Source organism: Bubalus bubalis, chromosome 9, assembly GCF_019923935.1.
Source record: "Bubalus bubalis isolate 160015118507 breed Murrah chromosome 9, NDDB_SH_1, whole genome shotgun sequence".
Classification (NCBI taxonomy): domain Eukaryota; kingdom Metazoa; phylum Chordata; class Mammalia; order Artiodactyla; family Bovidae; genus Bubalus; species Bubalus bubalis.
The window spans coordinates 65,807,204-65,829,266 of NC_059165.1; the positions used below are offsets into that span (position 1 = coordinate 65,807,204).

The 22,063-nt window shown below is 48.4% G+C and overlaps 1 protein-coding gene across 2 annotated transcripts in view; it reads left to right on the plus strand.

Moving 5' to 3' along the window:
* The window catches only part of FSTL4 (follistatin like 4), a 447,609-nt gene that overhangs the window by 13,974 nt on the left and 411,572 nt on the right, over positions 1 to 22,063 (plus strand). For both annotated transcript variants that reach the window (XM_025292703.3, XM_006065073.4), the window contains exon 2: positions 252 to 387. In XM_025292703.3, coding sequence (XP_025148488.2) covers positions 262 to 387 — 126 coding nt within the window. In that variant the 5' untranslated portion in view covers positions 252 to 261. The remainder of the gene's footprint in view (positions 1 to 251; positions 388 to 22,063) is intronic.

Below are 22,063 nucleotides of genomic sequence, written 5' to 3' on the forward strand. Positions count from 1 at the left end.
TGTGCCCAACCCTGCCTCCTTCAGCCCTCACAGCAGCCCTTTTGGGTACATATTATTGACCGCACTTTAGAGAAGAGTAAACTAAGGCTCCAAAGTAGGGTAACTTCTCCATGGTAAACCAGAAGACCTGGTGCCAGCATATAAACTCATGTTTATCTGATTCTGGAGAGCAAGTACTCACTCACTAACTACCCTTGACTTGTTTACATTTTGCAGTGCTTAGTGCTGGGCATTTGTCATTTTCTCAACAGACTCAACAAAATGAGACCAGGAGGCTTTTGGCTGCATCTCACGCTGCTTGGAGCCTCCCTGCCTGCTGCGCTAGGATGGATGAACCCGGGAGCCAGCGGAGGATGGAACGTGGGTGTGGGAGAGTCCCCGGCAGAGGTATAGTCACGTCACAGCTGGCATGACATTTAAAACTCATTGCTTTTGATTGTTACAGTATCTGATTTCCTTTATGCCTGTAGTTTATATCAAGTAGATTGCAGTGGAAGTGAAAACCCTGCTCCCTTTGCAATAGGGGACAGAAGGAAGCCATGTGTGTTGATAGGGACTGGAGGTTTATATGATGCTATAACAATGGTCTAAAATCTCTCCAGTGTTGAAGATGTATCCCTAAATCAAGCTGTGGTTGCATGTTTTGTCTTCTCCGCAGACCCTCCTGAGAATGGCCTCTGTGTATGTTTAATAGTACTCTGAAAGTGCCAACTCATCGGCGGAACACACCCCTGTGAATTAATGAAGTCTTTTAATTATAAAATATGTTTTAAAGGAAATAGACTCCTTTTCAGCTATGTAGATAAAAGAACCAGGCGGAGTAAGAACTGGCGGGTGGAAGTCCTGAGGAAGCCGGCCTTAATGAACAGATAAGAATGATTAATGGCATGTTAGGTATATATAAATGCTTCTAAAGTGCTTGAAAAACTTGTTCTCAAATGCCTCCCGGGAGAGTCTCGCCATCCTGCTAATTGCTTAGTGAACTCTGGTCTGAAGTGGTGAAGAGGAGTCCTAAACAGCACCCGCTCAGGTAGAGGGCTGCATGAACTGGGGGCTTGTGAGGGATGTAGACTTTCTGCCAAAAATGTTTTGTACATGCTGAACCTTAAGAAATGACTAGACCTACCTAGGATTTCCTTAATGATTCAGTGAATACTAATTCTCACCTGAGAGCTTTCTGGGGCATCTTTATTACCATTGTTTTCATTGCAAAGATGCACCCCCTTTTCCTTCACTCTGTGCCTGCGTCCTGTCCTGTGGAATAAGGAAGAAAGTGAAAATGAAAGTCGCTCAGTTATGTCCGACTCTTTGCGACCCCATGGACTATACAGTCCATGGAATTCTCCAACTTAGAATACTGGAGTGGATAGATAGCCTTTCCCTTCTGCAGGAGATCTTCCCAACACAGTCACCCCCAAAAGTCAGCATTACCTGGAGAGTGAACAGTGATACCTGGTATATGGTAGGATTAATGCATTATTTGATCAAAAGACATGATTTCTCTTTCATTATTACTTAATTGTAATGCAGTCCCAAACCTACAAGCCTTACTCTTCAGGGAGCCTCAGAAGTAATTTAATGCACACACTTTTCCTGCTGAAGTTAGTGTGGCTTCCCTTTGTGGTGAGCAGATGATTAAATAGAAACACTATCTCTCCCATCTAGCTCCATGAAGGATGCAACGTAATGCTCTTTTGAAAGAGTCTGAAGGCTGACTTGCCAGCAAGCCTGGTGTTTCCCAATGGGAACCATTTAATCACTACACTCGTACTCATACAGAGGGAAAACGATCACTTAAATCCTATAAATATATCGTTGAATATTTACTAGAAAAGCAAACAGGCAAACACACAGCAAGGTGTGTTTAGTCTTCTTACTGTTGGAGCTCATTGGCCCACTGTTTTAAATTGCTCATTTTAGTTAAAACAGTCAAGCCAATTAAGGTGGGTTTTAGCGGGAGGTAAATTGAAGGTAAGTTAATATCAACCCAAGGCTTCTTTATTTTAGCTGTTAACACCCTAGTACTCTGTATACCAACAAGAAAAAGCAGATGCTGCTCATCCTGAGGAAGTGAGGCTCTTTTGCTTGAGGGTATTGTTGTACTCCCTGCTTGCCTTTTTAGGATAGAACCCCAGAGACGCCATTGTCATCCAGCTTTGGGAATTTCAGGGAAAGGAAGTGATGCCTCTGTGGGCTCTGGAAGGCAGAAACATCTGCCTTAGCCCTCCAGTTCTCTTTGCTGTAGTCTAAGTTTTTTTGAGTGCTTGTTGAGTCTGCTTCTGCTAATTTTTAAATGAGATGATGAGGATGTGAGTGGGCCCAGGACATAGGACAACCTCCATGAATGTTTAGAGAGGGCAAGACATGTATTGTCCAATGTTGTTAACTGGTTAGTTGGCTGACCTTGATCACACTTGATGCATGGTCCCACTGTGCCCTCACTTGTTAGGGTCCTCCTGTTCCCTCCCCACCTTTTTTTCCAAGTCTGAATCAGCCACTCCTCCAAGGCCTTGCTCTGCTTCTTACCTTTTCTTTAAAATCTTTGACCACTCTTGATCATGTTTGATCTCTCCCTGAACTCCTACTCCTAATCTTTCCTATCTCTTTTTCTTTTTAACTCTTAAATTTTATTTTAGCATAAGAATGAAGCCGTCTTCTTTATCTTTCTCTTCTTTACAGAGCCTTATTGAGTTTTTCAGTCAGTCGATATTTATTCAACATTTGGTAGTAGTCATGAAGTCACCTTGGTGCTTTCAATTTCGCAGTAGACTGTCATGTATGTAAATGAGCTTTTAATACCTCCCTGTGCTGAAGGCTCATTTCCGATGGGGACATGAATGGTCCCTCCCAGCAGACCTGTAAGCAGCTTGTGGGCTGAGCCATGCTTGTACCTTATCAACATCCAAGATAGTCCTGTGTGTTACAGGGTCTGGGTAGTTTCTTCTTTGAACCGTAGCTCTTAATATATCCAGAGCTCACCTCACAAACCATATTAAACTCCTCTAGCAGTTTCCTCAGGCAGTCTTATTTTCTAGAAGAATCAAAACCAACAGTTTCCTGAGACTCAATAAATAAATAAATCAAAAAAACCTTTCCAGGAACTAAATGGTAAAATGTTTCCCTGTGTGTTTTCCTCCTGATAGGAGTACTTCCCAAAACATTCATTGACTTGAGATTTTTGAAGTACTTGGCAAGCATTAATGAGATTTGATTTGCCTTTCAAGTTATTATGCCAATTACTCAAGTGTCCTAAGGGTAAACAAGGATTAAATGACCAATGTGTGTGTGCTTGCACATTTTTAAAGCAATTATAATGAATATGAATTTTATTAAAATATTGTTTTATGTACAAAGACTGAAGCTGAAATAGCTTCAAGGCGTTTACCATTTTACAAACGTAGATAAAAAAGAAGTGTAGCTGGGTGGAGTGCCTGTTTAATAAGAGCTGAGTGGCATGACATGGTCTAGAATACTAATGCAATCTTGAACATACAGGAAACAATTCGAAGAGATACAACTTATTGAAATTCCGAAATAGTTATATTTTCCTCTTTTCCCTGATACTCTGGCCAAGATAGATACAGTAGTAAAAATCAATATTGGTAGAATTTTATAATGGGGGGAACCAGGAAAGTGAGAAGGGGTCCCCCTCTTGAGGGGTGTCTAGTGACACCCCCTCTTGAGGGGCAGGCCTGTGTGGGAGGGTTCCCTCCCCCTTTGAGCCCTGGATACAGTGTTGCCATTGCTGGCTAGGTGGAGGGATTGCATGGTGGCTATTATTCAGCCTTCTTGCCTGCTTCCTGATATTACTGAAATTTTCCTAAATTGCTCTTCCCCATAGTTTCTAGTCACGCACTAAATATCTGTAAATATTGATACTGGTTCCATTTGGAATTGTTAGCTTTGTATGCCTTGGTACTTACAGAGCAGAGATGTGCTTTGAGGTCAGACACCATTTTTTTTTTTTTTTTTTTTTTAAGTGTGTGTGAAGTCACACAAGGATCTTTGAGGAGAAAGATATATAGGAGTGGTATCAGAGTCAGGATGCTTCCCATCCTCCGTGACCCCAGGGTTCAGCCTGAGAGAGCAGGATCCCACCGGGGCTGCTCTGCCCTTCCCCTTTCTGCAAGGGTTGGCCCCAGACTCAGACTGCACTACTCTCCCTGGGAGGACACCTTCAAATTTTAGAGAAGTTAAATGATCTGGCTTCTCTCTACATTGATTGGGCACTCAAGAGGACTCAGGCTGCTAAGACTGAGCATTAACCTAAAAAACATTTTTCTCCCTTAATAAGCGTCCTTGTACATTTGATTTAATTTAAGACCAGGCTCCCCTCCCCTTTCTAGTGATGGTCTGCCCCACCCCCTGCCCCCAGCTTCTTTTTGATTGATGGATAGGGAAGATTAGTTGGATCACTCCAGCCCCTCATTCTGTTTGGGGGAAGAGAAAGGCAGCTCCCTCCTTCCTGGGGGACCCCAGACAGGATCTAGGCTGGTACTCAGCATTTTCTAGGCCTTACCTGAAGCACAGGCCTGTGTACAGCTTTTATGTCTGTATTCTGTGGAATCACCCTTCCTCAGCATTCCCTGGTGCCAAACTCTATCATTGACTATCTTTCAAAGACGTTGATATTGGGTGTACCACTTTTTAGCAAGAAAGTGCGATGGGCCTTTCACCTTTCACTGGGTGTGGGCACTGGGATGTAGATCAGATCAAATCAGATCAGTCGCTCAGTCGTGTCCGACTCTTTGTGACCCAATGAATCGCAGCACGCCAGGCCTCCCTGTCCATCACCAAGTCCCGGAGTTCACTCAGACTCACGTCCATCGAGTCGGTGATGCCATCCAGCCATCTCATCACGTCCATGGAGTCAGCGATGCCATCCAGCCATCTCATCCTCTGTTGATGTAGGTGGCATCCCTTATATGAGACATCTGCTGCAGGGGTGGTTCTGGTAGGGGCAGGCCTCTTCTCTGCTCCTCCAGCTCTCGCCTCTGGCTGTCTGCTGATTACTCTGTGTCAGAGGGTGTGGATGTTCGCTTCTTTGGGAAAATCAGTAGATTGCAATCTCCCATCTACAGATGTGAATAAATCCGTAATTTCCAGGGTGAAGGATGGTGACAGTACTCCAAGTCCCAGGGACGTTGGATGAGCTGGCTTTAGAGACTGTGTGGGCTGTACCTACTCCAGTCCAGGGTCTCTTGAGCTTCAGTGTGCTTGTGAACAGGCCCTAATACTTCCAGTCCCAGAGGACAGTGGGCAGAAAAGCCCTCGAGGCATCCCACAGCCTCCCTCTCCCATGTACACATTCAAGAAGGAGAATCCAGTTGGTGATGAACCCTGGCCTTTTTTTTTTTTTTAAGCTTCCTGCTAACAGGATGATGTTGACTGCAGTCAGGAAGAGGAGAGAAACACACAGGCTGCAGTCATGCTGGGAAATAGCTTGCCGTGAAATTGGCTTGGGGGAGAGGAGGCAGGGGCAGGTAGGTGAGGGGGCCGGTGAATTGATACAGCCTGGGTCTGAGTCATTTTCACCTGTTTTCAAGCAAGCAGGCAGACAGGTAAACTTAGATCTGAATCCTGGGTCGCACCCTGGCTTGTCCTGGTGATTGCCATCCAGAGGTCAGCCTGCACTCTCATGCCCTCATCATCACCTGTGCCTCCCACCCTGGTGTCCCACCAGAAGCTGGGGCTTCTGGCCCCAGCGCCCAGCCCGGCTGCTTTGGGGACCACGACTGCTGGGCTGGTGCTGAGTTTGGCGGTCTTGTTTTCATTTATAATCCATGGACGGGGAAGCCACCATCTTCGGATGTTCCTCCTCTCTTGCCGGTTTTGGCAAACCTACTCTACCAGCTAGTGTACTGTGCACCCCTTTGGTATTTTCAGATCATTGGTGACAGAGTTTTAATTGGTTCTGAAAAGTTCTGCGACCCAGGAAAATAAACGTTTATGAGTTCACAGAAAACCATTATTCTTCTTCCTCTTAATTTAGCATTTACATATCTATTTTATTTATGCCTCTGCTGCTAAATAATCTATGCTTCTCTAGAAAACTTCCCATCCTTGTAATCAGGACATTAGGCCAGGCATTGTAAATAGGGCTCTGATTTCCATTTTGGGGAAACTTGGCAGCATCAGCTCTGCCAGGCCCCAATCATCTGCTCGATTAGTTCTCTGTGATTGTGGTTTGTCTCTTCCATCTCCCATTCAGAGACAAGAAAATGCCTTGTCGGTGTCAGACTCCAACAGGCCCCCTGTGTGGGGGCTCTGCTTCTCTGTCCTGCAAGCCAGGGCCATTTTCCTTCTGCCTCCACTGCTGTGGCTTCTGCTATGAGGCTCCTGGGCCTCTTCTTGTTGCCAGCCCCCTGGGGAGGGAGAGGAGCACCGGCTCCAGGGAGGGAGGGCTTAAGAGGCTCTGGGTCCAGGACCTGGGAAAACTGCAGCAGGGCCAGGCGGATGCTGTTGGGTGAAGGAAGCAGCCCACCTGAGCCCCCCAAGGCTTGGAGAAGCCGTCTGTCCACAGAGTCTGGTCCTTCGCTTGTCAGTGACCACACACACTTGTATCTTGGCCTTAGAAATTCTCTGAGTCAGAAAGTCCTAGATGCAGAGAAACCCAGTCTTTTCCCTCATGGGATCATGGTTCTAATATCTTGAGGGTTCTTTCTTTCCAAAAGTGAAACCTGGGTATCCTCACTTACTCCTTCGGGTGACTGGGGCCTCCAGCTTGCTGTGAGGACCAAGCCTTATGCTTGGCTCAGGTATTTCAGGAACTGTAGTGAAATTCAGAAAATAAAATTAATTTTGCTTCAGTTTAATTTTAAAATGCCTCCCTAATAGCACTGCTGGGCTTAGTAGGGAGTGGTGACATAGAACCTAGCCCTGAATGGGCCCTTGCAGGGTAGAAAAGCTTGGAAAAGACCCTGACGCTGAAGAAGATTGGAGGCAGGAGGAGAAGGGGATGACAGAGGATGAGAGGGTTGGATGGCGTCACAGCCTCGATGGACATGAGTTTGAGCAAGCTCCAGGAGATGGTGAAGGACAGGGAAGCCTGGCGTGCTGCAGTCCACGGGGTCACAAAGAGTCAGACATGACTGAGCGACTGAACTGAGCTGAGGGTAGAAAGGAAGCAGTTCTGCCGGGAGGGGAGGGCCAGGGCAGTGGCTTACCTAGTACTTCTCCCCTCCTCCAAGGGTGGGCGTCCTACAGTCAGGTTTTGGAGGAAATAGGCCCTGAGGGAAGGATCTGGGTGTGTTAAGGACAGACAGAAGTACAGGGACAGGATGGAATTGGGAGGGTGGCGGGAGAGAGCTGTGAAGTGTTACTGTCGGGTTGGTGGGGAAGTGCCCAGCTCTGGAGGTTGAGCTGGGATGGCATGCAGTGTGTGCTGTAGGCTGGTGATCCACCTGTGTTTCATGGCTTGGCCTTCTCTCTGTGGTCCCAGTAAAGCCTGTCAGTGTTTGGCCCAGTCTCAAAATTGAGAAATGACCCACTGGGAGAGAAGAGAACAAGAACAAGCAGAGCCCCTTAAACACTGTTGCAGCCTTATAGCTCAGAAGTTCAGTCTGCCCCAAGCCTGCGAGTCTCGGGGTGAGAACACAGCACTCCTGATTGGGCTCGGTGTCTCAGGTCTAGCCTGGCACAGCTAGTTCCGTGGACTTGAACCACTTTCTTCTCTTCTCTGGACTTCAGTTTCCTCATGTGGAGAGTGAGGGGTGATCAAGATGTCAGGGGAGGTTCCTTTCAGGCTTACTTCACACCTAAATGCTATCGCTGCAGACTGGGCCCCTTTAAAACATGAACGGAAAGCTCAAAGTGTTCTTTCAGACGTAGTCCTACCTCTCTTTCTTAATCCTGTTTGGCCAAGTAGCAGGTGTGAGGTCTGAAGGCGTGGCCCATCTTGCTTTGTCTGAAACCTCCTGGGTGCACACCTCTGGGGAGGAATAGCTTTGAGGAGCTCTGCATGGAGACCATGTGGAGTCTGTTTGGCCAGAAGCCCTGCCACATCCCACATAGAGACCTGGGTTCAAAGAAGGCTCCCCTGGGGAAACTGCTGCTGGTATCAGGGAGAGAAGTCCTCAGTGTGCTAAGAAGAAAGGAATTGGAACTGTCTTCTTACTCAGTGTCTAACAAGGGCTGCGTATCTGCCATGTGCTGGGAACTCTGCTCAGATAAGGGCTTCCTAGACCTTTTGACTTCACAAAGCAGAAACATGAAAACTTTTTAAAGAATGAACTCAGCTAACTCCAGGAAGCCCTATCACCTCTTTATACCTTTGTACCTTCTTCTTTATAAAAAAGAATAAAAGCCAGATTTGGAGGAAAAAGGGCAGTCCATCCCATGGAAGCCTGACACTGGCATGTTCTAGATTGCCCACGCAGGTGGGTTGTGTCTAAGGGCCAGTCAGACATAACTGTTAAATCACTGGAACATCCATCTATTGGGGTGGCCAAAAGGCTCATTTGGGTTTCTCCATAACATCTTATGAAAAAAACCCAAGCAAAGTCTTTGGCCAACGTGGTAGTTCACAGGGAACTGAAACCCACAGAAGCATGCAGTAGTGTGGCCTTGAATTTCCTGCCGAGATGGAGTCTGAGCCCTGTCAAGACATTAGGTCCCAGACCTAGTTTCAGGGTTGTATTCTGTGGTGTCTGTCCTAATTTCATGGCTGGAAAGCTCTATTAGCTCCAAGATGGATAGGATGGGTGCTCGTCTCAGAAAGAGGCCCCTGGGCCCTCCGTGTAGGTGGTGGCGAGTCCCCCTACAGATAGGTTTCCATGGTCCAGCAGTCCTCTATGTGGAGGTGACAGAAGAGCTTAAAGGGAAAGTGGGGTGAGGATTTCTTGATCTTGAAACTTTCTTGCCATCTCGTTAGTCTGCTCATGAAACCTGACACACCACTGCTGTTTGGTGGACAGCTTCTTCATCCTAATAAAAGGCAGTCTTGTTTCACTTCTAGTTGGGAAGAAGAAAACTCAAGAGAGTTTGCTCTTGGCTAGAGAGAAGAATGGAGGGTGAGTGACCTGTGGGACTCAGGTCTTCCCCTGGCCAAAGGGTGCGTTTCCGCCTGACTCTGTGCAGGGTAGGAGTGGAGAAGCTGGTGCTGACAAGATGCTGGGCTGGCCTGTAGGGAACCACCATTGTTTTCCCTTCAGCTGTAGGCGGTTTTAGAAAAGCACCTGAGTGATTGCTTGATGCTTCACCTGGAGACTGAGCCCTGCTTTCCCCGCTTTACCAGTGTTCCAAGAGTGTCTTGAGTTCAAACTGAAACGCTTCTGAAGTTTTACTTGGAAAGGAAAGCTACCACTGTTAATTTTGTTAAAATACTTTAACCGTTGAGAGTCTGGATTGGGATAGAAACTGTGTGTGTGTATTTTTTTAAGAGTTGGGAATTCATCACTGTATTTACCTCAGGAAAGTTCTTTCCAGGGGATACCACTGGTGACCAGTGAGCCCTTAATGGAATAGGAAGTGACTTAAAGAACCATGGTGGCTGGTCACCTAACCAGCTCTGAGGGAATTGGCAGATTGGCCCCATCACAGAGGTGGCCAACATGACCACCTGGGTTTCCGGCCCTGCCTCTGGAGCATGGCCTGTTTTTCTGACTACACAGTTCTCCCTACTGAGGCTGAGAGTTGTGTGTGCTCTTGGTGGTTTGTTGGCTGGTGGTGGGCAAGCTCTTAGCATAGACAGGTTGTAGGCAGCCTTCCCTGCCATGACCTAACTGGACCCTGGAGGTTCTACATTTTCTCTTCATCCTCCACGATGTTTATTGTTGCTTTAAAATCCCATAGTTGCTTTTTCCAGCTGGGACCAAACTATTCACTTGCCGCACTGCCTGTCTGCGCTGCTGCCTAAGGAATCTCCTATTCTGCCTTTGACTTGGGGGCCCTTTGTCAAGGGGCCCAGGGGCTCAGATCTGCTTCTTCCCTTCCAGCTGTGTGGTTGAGGGAAGTTCCTTATTCTCTGACCTTCAGCTTAGCATTGAGTAGAATGCAAGCAATAAAAGTCCTGATTTCAGAGTTGTCATGAGGACTAAGATGGTACATGTATCTCCGGCATGGACAGCTGCTCAGAACACGGCTGTCAGAGCTGTGGTTTGTGCCCTTGATCTCAGAACCCTACCAAGCACATCAAGAAGACTGTGCACTTCTCTCACACCGGGAGCTGGCATGTTGCCACCTGTCACTCAAGTGTTCAGCAGGGTGGCTCTTGTGGTGGGATGGTCCCCTTTCTGGAGGAATGGTCAGTGTCCTGGAGTCTGGGCCCCCTGGGTCCCCAGTGTCCCCGGGGGTTGGTACACAGTAGGGTATTCAGTTACTTGTCAAGTAAGTGAATGATTCAGAGACCTTCTGTTATTGCTTTGGCATCACATAGGAATTTAGACAAGGAGACTTGAGTTTCTAGGACTCCTTACAAAAAAATCCGTGGAGAGACCAGACGGTTCTTTGGTTTCCACTTATAGTAGAATCCAGTCACAGTTTCAACTCTTTCCAGCATCCTTTCCAGCATCCAGTAGAAGCGTAATAGAGCCCTATGGGTTGTGTATAGGGGAGGGGGTTGAATCCCTGACTCACTTCCTGTCTCCCTCACAGAGTGGGCTTTGGGCCTGCCTGACCCTGATGGTCCCTTCTGCAAAGACGCTGGAACACGAGACAGGCACACCGGACCCTCATCTGAAATGGGAACCCGAAAATGCAATGTAAACTCAAATGCAGGATGTCCTGTTTATGTTTCACATTTTCAGGGTCAGCAGAAATAGCCTGTGGCTCCAGGGAGGGTGGCTGCCAACTATCCCTACAAAGGGAGGAAGGGATTGAGGGCAGTGAGAACAGAAGCTGTCTCTGGGGATGTTGCTAAATAGGTGTAAGACTCCTGATGGCTTTTCTTGATGCTACGTCTTAGGTCAACTGGAGTGAAAGCTTGCTTAAGCCGTTCTATCATTTAAAGCTTGCTGTCTAAGTAAAAAACACAGAACTCTTCCCATTTATTTGCTTTTCTAGCCTTGCATTTAAAACCTGCTGGAAAACTTCCTCTCTAGTGAAGACCTGAGGTTTCTGTGGTTCTGCTGATGCCACATTTTGTGCATTCATTCCAGGGAAGTAGACTTGGGGACACCAGGAGATTTGAAATGAGGGAGGCCTGCCAGGTGATGCTCTAATTGGAGTGCTTCTAAAATGTGCCCCACTCTGCCTCCTCTCCCTCCTCCACTCACTGCTCTTTGGTTGTTACATATGCTGTTACTTTCACTTTTAGCATTTGGCGGTGAAGAAAGGGATTCTCTGCCTTGTTCTTGAGTGTTCCTCCTTTGGCAGTGTAGTTTAGGAATACGTCTAAAAGCAGAACTTCCCACTTGACCTTCTCGGGTTGCAATATACCTACCTGGTATGGGTCTCTGGACCCTCGGATATCTGGGCCAATGGGGACATCAGGTGGTCTTAAATCCTAGTCATCAGTGGGTATCCACTGAGCACTCCGCTGTGTGTTTGGCCATGGTCTAGGGCCTACTGGATGGGGAGAAATGGAACTGATTGTATTCTTGGGGCTTGAGGACCAGTGGGGTGGAGAATTGGGAAGGTGATGGAGACCTTGGCTATTAGAATCTGAGTTAGTAGAGGAATTTAACCCTATGTTGACTTTAGCCTAAAGGAAATGAGGTCTCTTTCTCAAATAACAAAGCAGGAAGCTGAGCCCCCTGCCCTTCCCTGGTTTTGTTGGCCCACTCCTGGTCCCATAGTAGGATGCTTGTTGTCACGGTCCAGACTTTCTCCTCTGCAGAAGGGCTGTGGCTAATAGCAAACCTAGTGTCACAGGTTCATCCAAGGCCCATGATTCAGCTGCCCTGGAACCTTCAAGAGGGTTGGTTGGGGCCTGGAAGAAGCTGGCATCTCAGGGTGTCACCCCCACGAGCCGGACACTGTGGTTACTGCAGCAGCTAGTGCTGTCCACCAGAACTTGTCCACCAGAGCAGGCGTGCATCCCTCTGGGCCCTCTGCTAAGGTGGTTCTGTCCAGTATGGCCCTCGCCTTCTTGTTGGCCCAGAGGACTTTATCTGGCGACAAGGAGGGAACAGCTGCCCATTGCTGCTCTGTCTCGTCTCACCGAGGATGCTGTCATGTGTGACGGTGCCACCCCACTGCCCAGACTGTCATACCCGGGAGTCTTAGCTCTTCCTTTCGAGTCCCATCTTGAGCTAGGTTTCTGTCCATGTCCAACGGGTTGTACCAGTTGGTTCAGTAATTCACAGGAAGAAAACACTTCTGTGACCATGCTGACTAGGACAAAATTATCTGTGATTCATTATACATTCTAGACGAAAATGTAAAATAGACTTGAAGCCTTACCTCATTGAAAATGACTGTTTTTGCACTACGAGAAAGGTGGGTCCTGAGCTGCATTCTGTAGGAAAGCCCTGTAGGTGGTGGGCTGATGTCTCGCCTCGGGGTTATGAGAAGGGAAAGGGAACCATCACAAATGGCTCTAAGAAATCCCCTATGACATGCACATGGTGAGTGGAACGTGTTCGGTTAGCAGTGTGGGCCTAACTGGGTGACGGGAGAGTTAAGAGCAGAGAGGCACTGGGTGGGAGGCAGGCTGGGAAGGACCTCTTGGAGACAGAGGGACTTGGAGAGGCTGGCAGAGATGTGGGTGGGGAGAACACGTAAGTATTTGAGGAGGAGGGACTTTTCACATGTAGATGTGGGCTGGAGCAGGACCAGGGCTGTTGGGGAAGGAGAAGAGGGACTCTGGGCATGGTTACCCAGGCCTGCTGGCCAAGTGACTCATGAGGGACCCTTGGTGGCTATGAGCAGAATCCCCTTCCAATGTGTTTGTGTACACAGATGTGTCATCTTGAGGCCCCAGAGACCTTCTGGAGTCCTGCAGGCTGCCTCGAGGGTACAAGGCTAGAGTCTTCAGGCAGCCTGTCCCCCTTCCCACCTCTGCCCAGCTCACCGTCTCCAGCATGCACCTCTCTGCTGTCTCCCTGTTCTCTCTGGATATCCACTTCTCTGCAAACCTGCAGATCCTGTCTCATAGCCTTTATCTTATAGCTTTGCCCTGCCAGTACACCAAGCTCTGGCCTCAGGGCCCTGGGCTACCCAGTCTAGGGCTAGTCTCAGAACCTGGTTGGCTCAGCTTGGCCAGGCATTTGCGTTGGTCCCATCACGTGTGGCCAAGGGTTAGGTCCCCAGAGGAGCAGTGCCATTCAGGGGCTCTGAATGGAGGCTGTGGGTACAGGCCTGGGGGGCTCGAGTGAAGGAGCGAGAGAGCAGGTCACCATGGGTGGCCGGGGTTGATAAGGCTGAGGAGCCAGTCTCCAACTTTTCAGCACTTGGAGCAATGTGTGCTGAATTTTCAGAAGTGCTGGCAATTTATCAAGTTGTGCTTTTTCCTGTCTTCAGAGCTGGAACTGGGTTAGGACACCTGCCTACATGGTCTTAAATATTTGTATGCCATGGTCTTCTGCTTTGTATGCCCAGCTTCCTCTACCTGTCTCCGTGGTACCCTCACCACATCAACCTGGACTGTCTGCGGCTAGGCAGCTTGGAAGCCCAGTTTACCCTCCCTGGCTCATTCCAGCTGACAGGCTGTAAAGGCTGCTTGATGGCTATGTGCTGGCTCAGCATTTCGCCAGTTGTCCCCCTGACCCTCCCGGCCCCTGTGACTGTGTTCACGCCCTGTCAGCAAACTGACTAAAGGGCAGCAGGCTTTGGGGCTTGGAGGTGGCCCTGCGACTCTGCGCTCATGCATCTTGTAGGGCAGGGAGCTCTTTAGGACAGCTGCCTTGAGGTTTAGATGGACTTGTTCTTGGGAAGAAAGAAGGGGCTTTGTGGGAGGGGGGTCATGACTTTACCAGGTGTCTCTTCTTAGAGGGGCTGTCACTCCGTGGAATCCAGTAAGTAACAGCACAACTGAGCTGCCGTGAGATAATTAGGCCACGGAATCTAGACACGATGGATGTTCTCTCAGTTCTGGGGCTGAGCTTTGCTCCCAGCCAGGTGCAGAATCTTGTTGCATTCGCAACTTGGGTTTTGCTGTTGTGTCTATTTCTGGGTAACTAAAAGCATGGTGTGTTAGGGAACCAGGGACACTGCCAGAGATGTCAGGCCAGGGGCCCTCTGGAGCTCAGAGCTGGGCATCTGAAGACACTCCTCATAAGGAATAAGTAGATTCCTGATAGAGACTCCTTTGAATTCCATAGCTATGAATGTTGATAACATTAATAAACAGCTCTCATTTTGTCAAAGCTTTAAGTACATCACTTCATTGATCTCTCAAAAAGATTCTATGAGGTACCATTACATTTCTTATTTTATTCATGTGGAAGCAGAGGCTTCAAGATGATGGGTGAGTTGCCTGAGGTCTCCCATGTGTGAAGTGGTGGACCTGGGCTTTGCACTGCCTTCTGACCATCCCACATGCTCCTCTCAAGCTCCAGCTGCTTTCCCCACCCCCACCCCTACCTTACATATTTTTGAGGCTCAGGAAAGGATATTTGGGAAATTCCTTGGCAGTCTGGTGGTTAAGACTCCACACTTCTAAAGCAAGGGGCATGGGCTCCATCCCTCATTGGCGAACTAAGATCTCACTTGCCTCGTGGAACAGCCAAAATTTAAAAGAACATTTGATGATGAACTTTGGAGGCAAGAGCAGACTCGATCATGTCAGATAAGACCCCATCACCTCCTAGTGGGCAGCACAGCTTGAGAGAGCCTCCTGCCCTACCCTGGGGGCAGTGGCAGAGCATGTCCTCCCATCCCTCTTCACCCTGGCTCCCCAACACACACTTCTTTCTCTTGTCTTCTCCCACTGTGGGAAAGGGCCTATGGGGCAGCCATGGAACCCACAAGAATTAACATCTCTTAGGCTATTTTCTTCCCTTTTTCAAGGTGGGTCTAACAAGGACTTTGCAGCCACTGCCTTGTGGATCCCTGAGCATCTGCCCTCGTGTAGGGCAGAGCCTGGCCAGGCCCACTGCTGTGCATGTGTAATAGAAAGCTGGGTGTCTGGGCTCTGGATGGAGGCCTAAGCATGACAGTGATGAGTGGTTTTCCCTGTTTTTGCTTCTAAGAATTGGCCTTGGCCAGTGCCTAAGGGTTGAGAACTGTCCAGGATTGAGAGTTAGGAAGCTAGACTCTGGGCCCTTGACTTTAGGGAAGAGGCAAGAGCCCCAGAATTGGTGACTAAGGCGATTACTGTCAGATACAGGTTTCTGGAGGGTCAGTAATCCCAGTGGGAAAATGTTGGTGTTTGCTGACTCTTCTACTAGCCCCTGGAAGAGAGCGAGGGGGTCAGTGCTGGGTTAAAGCCAGAGTTCCTTATGTTCCTGCTATTGGAGGGAGGCTGTTCTGGAGGGTGGTCCTCTCTTCCCCAGAGGTGGGAGTGGTAGGGCAGCCCCAGGTACACAGGGCACTGAGGTTGGCTCAGCTGTGGGAGCCGGCGCTGGCTCCTGTGGAAGTGTGCCTGCCTCCTCCAGGTGGGTGAGCACACCAGGAAGTCTTGGCTCCTGCCCCATGGATGAGGAGGGAAGGGCTGCTCTGGGGGCAGGGCAGGCCCCCACCATACAGTATACAGAGTGCCCACTGTAGAGCCCTGAGGGGAAGGAATCCTGGCATTTTAGTGTGCTGGAGCCAGTCAGCTCATGGGCAGCACCTGAGGATCAGAGAAGGTCAGGGAAGATAGCCTGGGGTGGGTGCAAGAAGAGGAGTGAGGGGACAGCTCTGGCTGGGTGTTGGTGGTTCACGATGGACACTGTATCAACTGATGGAGCCATCCTGCACCCTGTCTCTGCCCGTTATTGCCTACGGGGGCAACAAAACTGCTGGCCCCTCTCTGCGCCAGGGGCCCCAAGACACTGATGAGTACCTGTTTGGTTCTGGGCGCTGTGCTCGGGGTTGGGGTCAGGGCGATGCCGGACAGTCTCCCAGATGGTGTCCGTAGCGGGGAACTGGTAAGTTATAGCAGCCACCAAGCACCCTTCCTCTGTAAGGTCTCCTAGCAGTCTCACAGGCACTACCTTGAATCCCAGCTTACAGGTGTGGTCACTAAGGTGGACTTAGCATCTTGGCGCTGGAAACCCAAGGTGCTGGGGCCCAGATGAGCACCTTTACAACCATTTAAAGCCAACTCATGTCCTCCAGGCCGGTCATCCTGTTCTCCCCATCCCTGGGGAGGCTCCCAGCTCTGGTGCTGAGCCTGCCCTTCCCACCTGCACCCAATGGCTGCTGAGATCTGGATACTGGGGTTGCATGGCTCCCCAGGGAAAGAGAGCCCAGGCCTGCCCTGTTATCCACCTGCTTTACTAAAGCTTGCTGGGAAAGAGAAATTGGTGCTTCTGTGTACAGTGGCTATGCCTGAGAAAGCCTTCCTGGTACCTGCCAAAGCCGTGGTGGTCCATTGGAGGCTGCCCGGCTCTGTGATGAGCAGCACTGATGAGCAGAGTGAGAGCCTGTTCTGGGGGAGATCGTATCCATGCATTGGAACAAGCTTTATGAAAAACACTGATGCATGTGTCCCTGCCCTAGAGGTTGTGATGTAATTGGGCTGGGGTGTGGTCGGAACTCTGGATTGCCTAAAACATCCCTGTTCGAGAATCACTGGGTTAGCTTATGGAGGAAGTGCAGATTGAATGCCCTCAGAGTTGTCCTTCTCAGCAAATTGCTCTTCAGGGAGAGAGATGGTTCCAGCTGTTGGAGACAAAGTCTCATGTGCTTCTGCCCCAAGTGCAAGGCCCTCTGGGAGGTGTGGGTGCCTAAGGCTGGCCTGGCTCCTGACCAGTAGGCAGAGGGCAGACGTCTCTCCAGCTGAGCAGTGATGCTCAGAGTTCTTCACACGCACCTCGTTCTATTCTCACAACCACCTTCTAGGCACTGCTCTGAATGTCATCTCGTGGGCGAGCAGACTCAAGTTTCTGGAATGTCCTACTTAAGTGCAGCTGGGAAAGGACAGGAGAAAACTATCGGTTTTATCTAGCACTTTCAGAAGCTCTGGCTACTATGTGAATAGCAGTCCAGCTATGCTGACCATTGGGTGCCTTTCTTTCTGACTCTGTTATAAAAGAAAATTGAAAAGGAGCCTTATTGTGCCTTAAAGGCTTTTTAATTATATATAACTCATTTAATTTAAACTACTTTAGGTTCCATTTTTAATACAAGTTTATAGTGGTACAATGAAAGTGCTTTCTAATCAAAGGGTGTTAGTAGATTTATCTCCCTGTATAGAAGCGGATACTCATAGGAGCCCAGGCTAATTATTTATCCAGACAACAATCAAAAATTGCCAAGAGTTGAGTGGGAGGCATGGTGGTAGAGGCTCATGGGTGGCATTGGGGATTCATCTGCGGTGGAAGGGGGGGCTGTGAAAATTGAAGAAGGTGAGTGGAGAGGGCTCAGCAAACAGAGGTGGCCCTCATCACACTTGCTGCTTTCTGGGGCCATGACTGCATCCATTGCTAGTTCTTACTGCTGGTGCCACAGCTGTGGACAGGGAGACGAGAATGGAGATGGGGGCTTGCGTCATGGCTTCAGTTCAGTTTAGTTGCTCAGTCATGTCTGACTCTTTGCAACCCCATGAACTGCAGCACGCCAGGCTTCCCTGTCCATCACCAACTCCTAGAGCTTACTCAAACTCATGTCCATTGAGTCGGTGATGCCATCCAACCATCTCCTTCTCTGTCGTCCCCTTATCCTCCTGCCTTCAATCTTTCCCAGCATTAGGGTCTTTTCAAATGAGTCAGTTCCTCACATCAAGTGGCCAAAGTATTGGAGTTTCAGCTTCAACATCAGTCCTTCCAATGAACACCCAGGACTGATTTCCTTTAGGATGGACTGGTTGGATCTCCTTGCAGTTCAAGGGGCTCTCAAGACTCTTCTCCAACACCACAGTTCAAAAGCATCAATTCTTCGGTGCTCAGCTTTCTTTATAGTCCAACTGTTTCTCACATCTGTACATGACTACTGGAAAAGCCATAGCCTTGACTAGATGGACCTTTGTTGGCAAAGTAATGTCTCTGCTTTTTAATATGCTGTCTAGGTTGGTCATAACTTTTCTTCCAAGGAGGAAGCGTCTTTTAATTTCATGGCTGCAGTCCCCATCTGCAGTGATTTTGGAGCCCCCAAAATAAAGTCTGACACTGTTTCCACTGCTTCCCCATCTGTTTGCCATGAAGTGATGGGACCGGATGCCACTTTGTTTTCTGAATGTTGAGCTTTAAGCCAACTTTTTCACTCTCCTCTTTCACTTTCATCAAGAGGCTCTTTAGTTCCTCTTCACTTCCTGTGGTGGCTTAAAGGGATGACAAAATGGTTCTGAGCAGGGGAAGGTCGTGCTGTGCACAGCAGGGAGCAGGGGACAGGTCTGTAATCAGCAGCCCCTGGAGGGGCCCTCCTTGTCACAAGTAGAAAACCTCTGTCCTGGTTTCCGTTCCCTGCTTTGTCTTTGACTGTGGCACTTGTTACTGTGACATGTTCTGTACATTGCATTTGCTTGTTTGTGTTTGTCTCTCTGTGTGAGATCATAAGCCTCATGGGGACAAGGGTTGTGACTGTCTTGGCATTGCTGTGTCCCCAGGTCAGTCAGTATTTACTGAATGAACAAATACATGGACAGATGAAGGTAAGAATAAACGAACCGGGCAGGAGAATTACCAGGAGCTCTGCTGGGAGTGCTGGGTGAGGGGCTGTGTGTGTCAGGGAGAATCAAAGTGGTGGGAATGGCAAGATAAGGCCTGACAAAAATGCTCTGCAAGGATGAGCCTGCAGAAGCGGAAAGTGATAAATGAAGTAGAGTTTATGCCCCGGGGGCAGAAGGGCCACTGGCCAAGCAGGAGGACTAGGGAGGAGGGGATTGTTTCTGGGCAAGATGAGAGACTCTGGTTGTGGCACTTGGACTGAGGGGTTTGCACTATTTCTTTTGGAGGAAGTGAGTGTGCCTGTCATTCATGTGCTCACCTTCTCACCCATTACCTGCCTTTTTCTCTTTCCTACTTGTGCTCGTAAAGCAGTATGTCTGGGCTGCAGGCTTAGGCTCAAATGGGAGGGACAAGCAGCCAATTATCAATCTCAGTGTGGTCTGCCAGGCAAATTGTAGCTACTCTCTAAAGTCAACTCTGAAACTCTTAAGACTGTGAATGATGCAGGTAGCGATGGAAGAGCCTTTTAGAAAACAGGCAACAGACCACTTCCAGGTTACTCAGCTAATGTGACAGAAGTTGCCAAATGAAAAAATGAATGAGTGTAAAAAAAAAATACAGCTGGATTGTGTGCTACACATTTATTATTCAATAAATATTGTGTGGTTTGTGGGTGGAAAAAAGAGCCCCACCATGGCTCTGTAACTTTCTGCATCTTTAAGTCAGATGATCTCTATCTGTGACCCACCCCTACTCCATGTGTAAAAGCAAGAATGAAAAATAGACATGAGAACTCTACCAGAGGGCGGCTGTTTTCCCTCTTTTGTCTCTTAGTTTTTCAGACACAGGTTATTCTAAACCTCATTGTGGGCTTGTAGCTGGCAGAAGAAAAAAAGTAGCAGGTTTTAATATCATATGAAACAGGTCGATGTTAAATTACATTATCTATTGGGTGGTACCTGGAGGGGATAATGAATAATTAAAACATAAACTACTGTCCCTTTCCCAGAGGCCACCTGTCCTCCCTGAACACCTGTAAAATGGTCCTGATTGTCTTGCGGCTCATGGATGACTAGAGCACAGGATAGGGCAGCTGGTGGGCGTGAAACCTCCCAGAGTAAGGAAGGCGTCCTTGGCTGTCCCTGATCCTGTGGAAACTTGGCTAAAAATGGAAAATATGGAAAGTCAGACTTCAAAGGCAGTCAGTGTGTTCCACGAGCCCAGAGGAGACCCTCACTAGCCCCATACTCTCCTCCGGAGACCGTGAAAGAAACTGACTTCTTCCTCGCAATCCATCTGTTGAGGGTCTGTGACAGGCCAGACCCTGCGGTGGGATGAAAGAGGAATGAGATGCAGGCTGGGGGGAGATAGATGCTGTCCTAGTTCATGGCAGTCCTGTGTGGCCGTGGCACGTTGCAGTTCATCAGCTCTGCGTGGTGGGCTGGGCTTTGTCGAGCCTGTCTGGTGTCCCTGGAGAGGATGACTGTTAGTTGATGGGGTGGTCCCTGGGGTGCTGAGTTAGAGCCCCATGCTGCTAACTCTTAGAAGAGACCTGCATGGGGTGAGTGCTTGTCCTCAAGCAGAAATGATACTGTGCTATACTTTTCTAAATAAAAAACTTAATCAGTTTTTAATTTGTTGGGTTGTCAGAGAGATGAAGCTGGAAAGTGCCCTCTTTCCTCCTCAGTCTTTTCATCTGGCTGTGTGCAGGTGATGGTGTTTAACAAGTTGGACTGATCTATTTGTCATTGACATTTATTGCATCAAATGTAATTTAATGTTTACTTGTACTGTCACTTTGGTAGATTCACCACAGAAGACAATTTTAAATCCAGAGCCAACTTTTTTTTTTAATTGTAAATGAATAACCTTTAATATATAGCTTTAAGTAATACTGAGAATTTAAAATCCCTAAATCCTCACATGATAAATCTATTCATTCTTTGCTTCTAGAAACAAGAAATTTAACATCCAAGTCACCTGAATTTCTGAAGGCCTGGCACATATTCTCATTCTTTCTTTTCTCTGTGGTGTCTCATAATCACCATTAATACTTTTCTCTTTAGAGCATCGCAGCTTCCCTCCAGTGCAGCCCCTCTATGTTCCCCATCAGAAAGCACTGAGCAGCACTGCCTGAGGGATTCTGCCTGTGTTTCTGAATTGTCAGCTAAATCCATCCTGTGTGGGCAGTCTGATCTGCCCATTCGATGGGGATGCCACTCCAGATGGGGAAGCTGGAGTGGCAGGTGTCTGGGCAGCTCCCTCAGCGCTGCGGCTGCTGGTGCGCTTACTAATAACAGGCTGCTCGGACCCCCTGGAGGCTATGAGGGTCTTGTTTCCATCTCCTCCATAGACATAAGGAAATTGATGTTCCTCACAAGTGTTCCCCACAGGGAGGCTATTGGTGGGTTCATATCAATGACTTAAAAAAAAAGATGCCTATAGCTTAATCATAAAGAGATTCCTGTGATATTTTTTCAAAATTATCCATGCATGGACTCTTCCATTTGTTTCAATAAACCTCCAATAAACACTTGGGTCCTGTGTAAGCACCAGTTTGCTCACACTGATCCACTTATTGTTGGACAGGAAGTAAAGGGGACACAGAACTTGCTCACCATATGGGGTCCACGTTTCAGCCCTGAAATATGGAGAAGGTCTTTTCATTGCCTGTGTGGTCATACTCCCCACCCATTCCATGCCTGGTTTCCTGATAGAGGCCGGGGAGGCATCACTGGGTTGGGAAGCCTGTGGGCTGAGAGGGGGAACAACCATGCTTGTGCCCAGCTCCCTCTGCTCTCCCAGCATCCCGAGGTGTAGGGTGATCAGCTGTGCCCTTGCCACCTCTAAGGCAGTCTACCTGAGAGGACACACCACTCTACCCAGAGGGCTCCTAGCACATGGCGCTGTTCTCAGGGAGGTAGGAGATGAGCTCTGACCCCTCGACGAGGTGGCATTCCTCAGGAGCAGGCACCTCCTAGGTGATAGTTTCCTCGAGCTCTTGCTGTGTGCTCCACATGACTGGAGGAGAAAGCTCACGTTCAGACATACCCTCTACACCCTCCAGGAAATCCTGTTGTTAGCGGGATTATTCACCTTGGCTCTCAAGCTGGCTCTTGAGTTTAGGGTTAATCCCCTAATTCTCTCTTCATCCAGCTTCGAAGGCCCTGACGTGATGCTCTGGCAAATCTAACAACAAATCTAACAGAAGGTTTTCCTTCTGCCTTTACCTGAACAATAGAAGTGAGATAAAGCGTGCTTGTTGTATGCTCAATAAGCGGGAGGCAGTGATCGAATATATGCTACATAAGGCATCCCTTTATTTCACTGTGTTCTACCTGTCCTTATGGCTTTAGTTGCAGAGTGGTGTCCTGCTAGCAAAAATCAAAGTCGTTAAGAGTCAAGTTTTTAAAATTCAAATAAATAAATGAAAG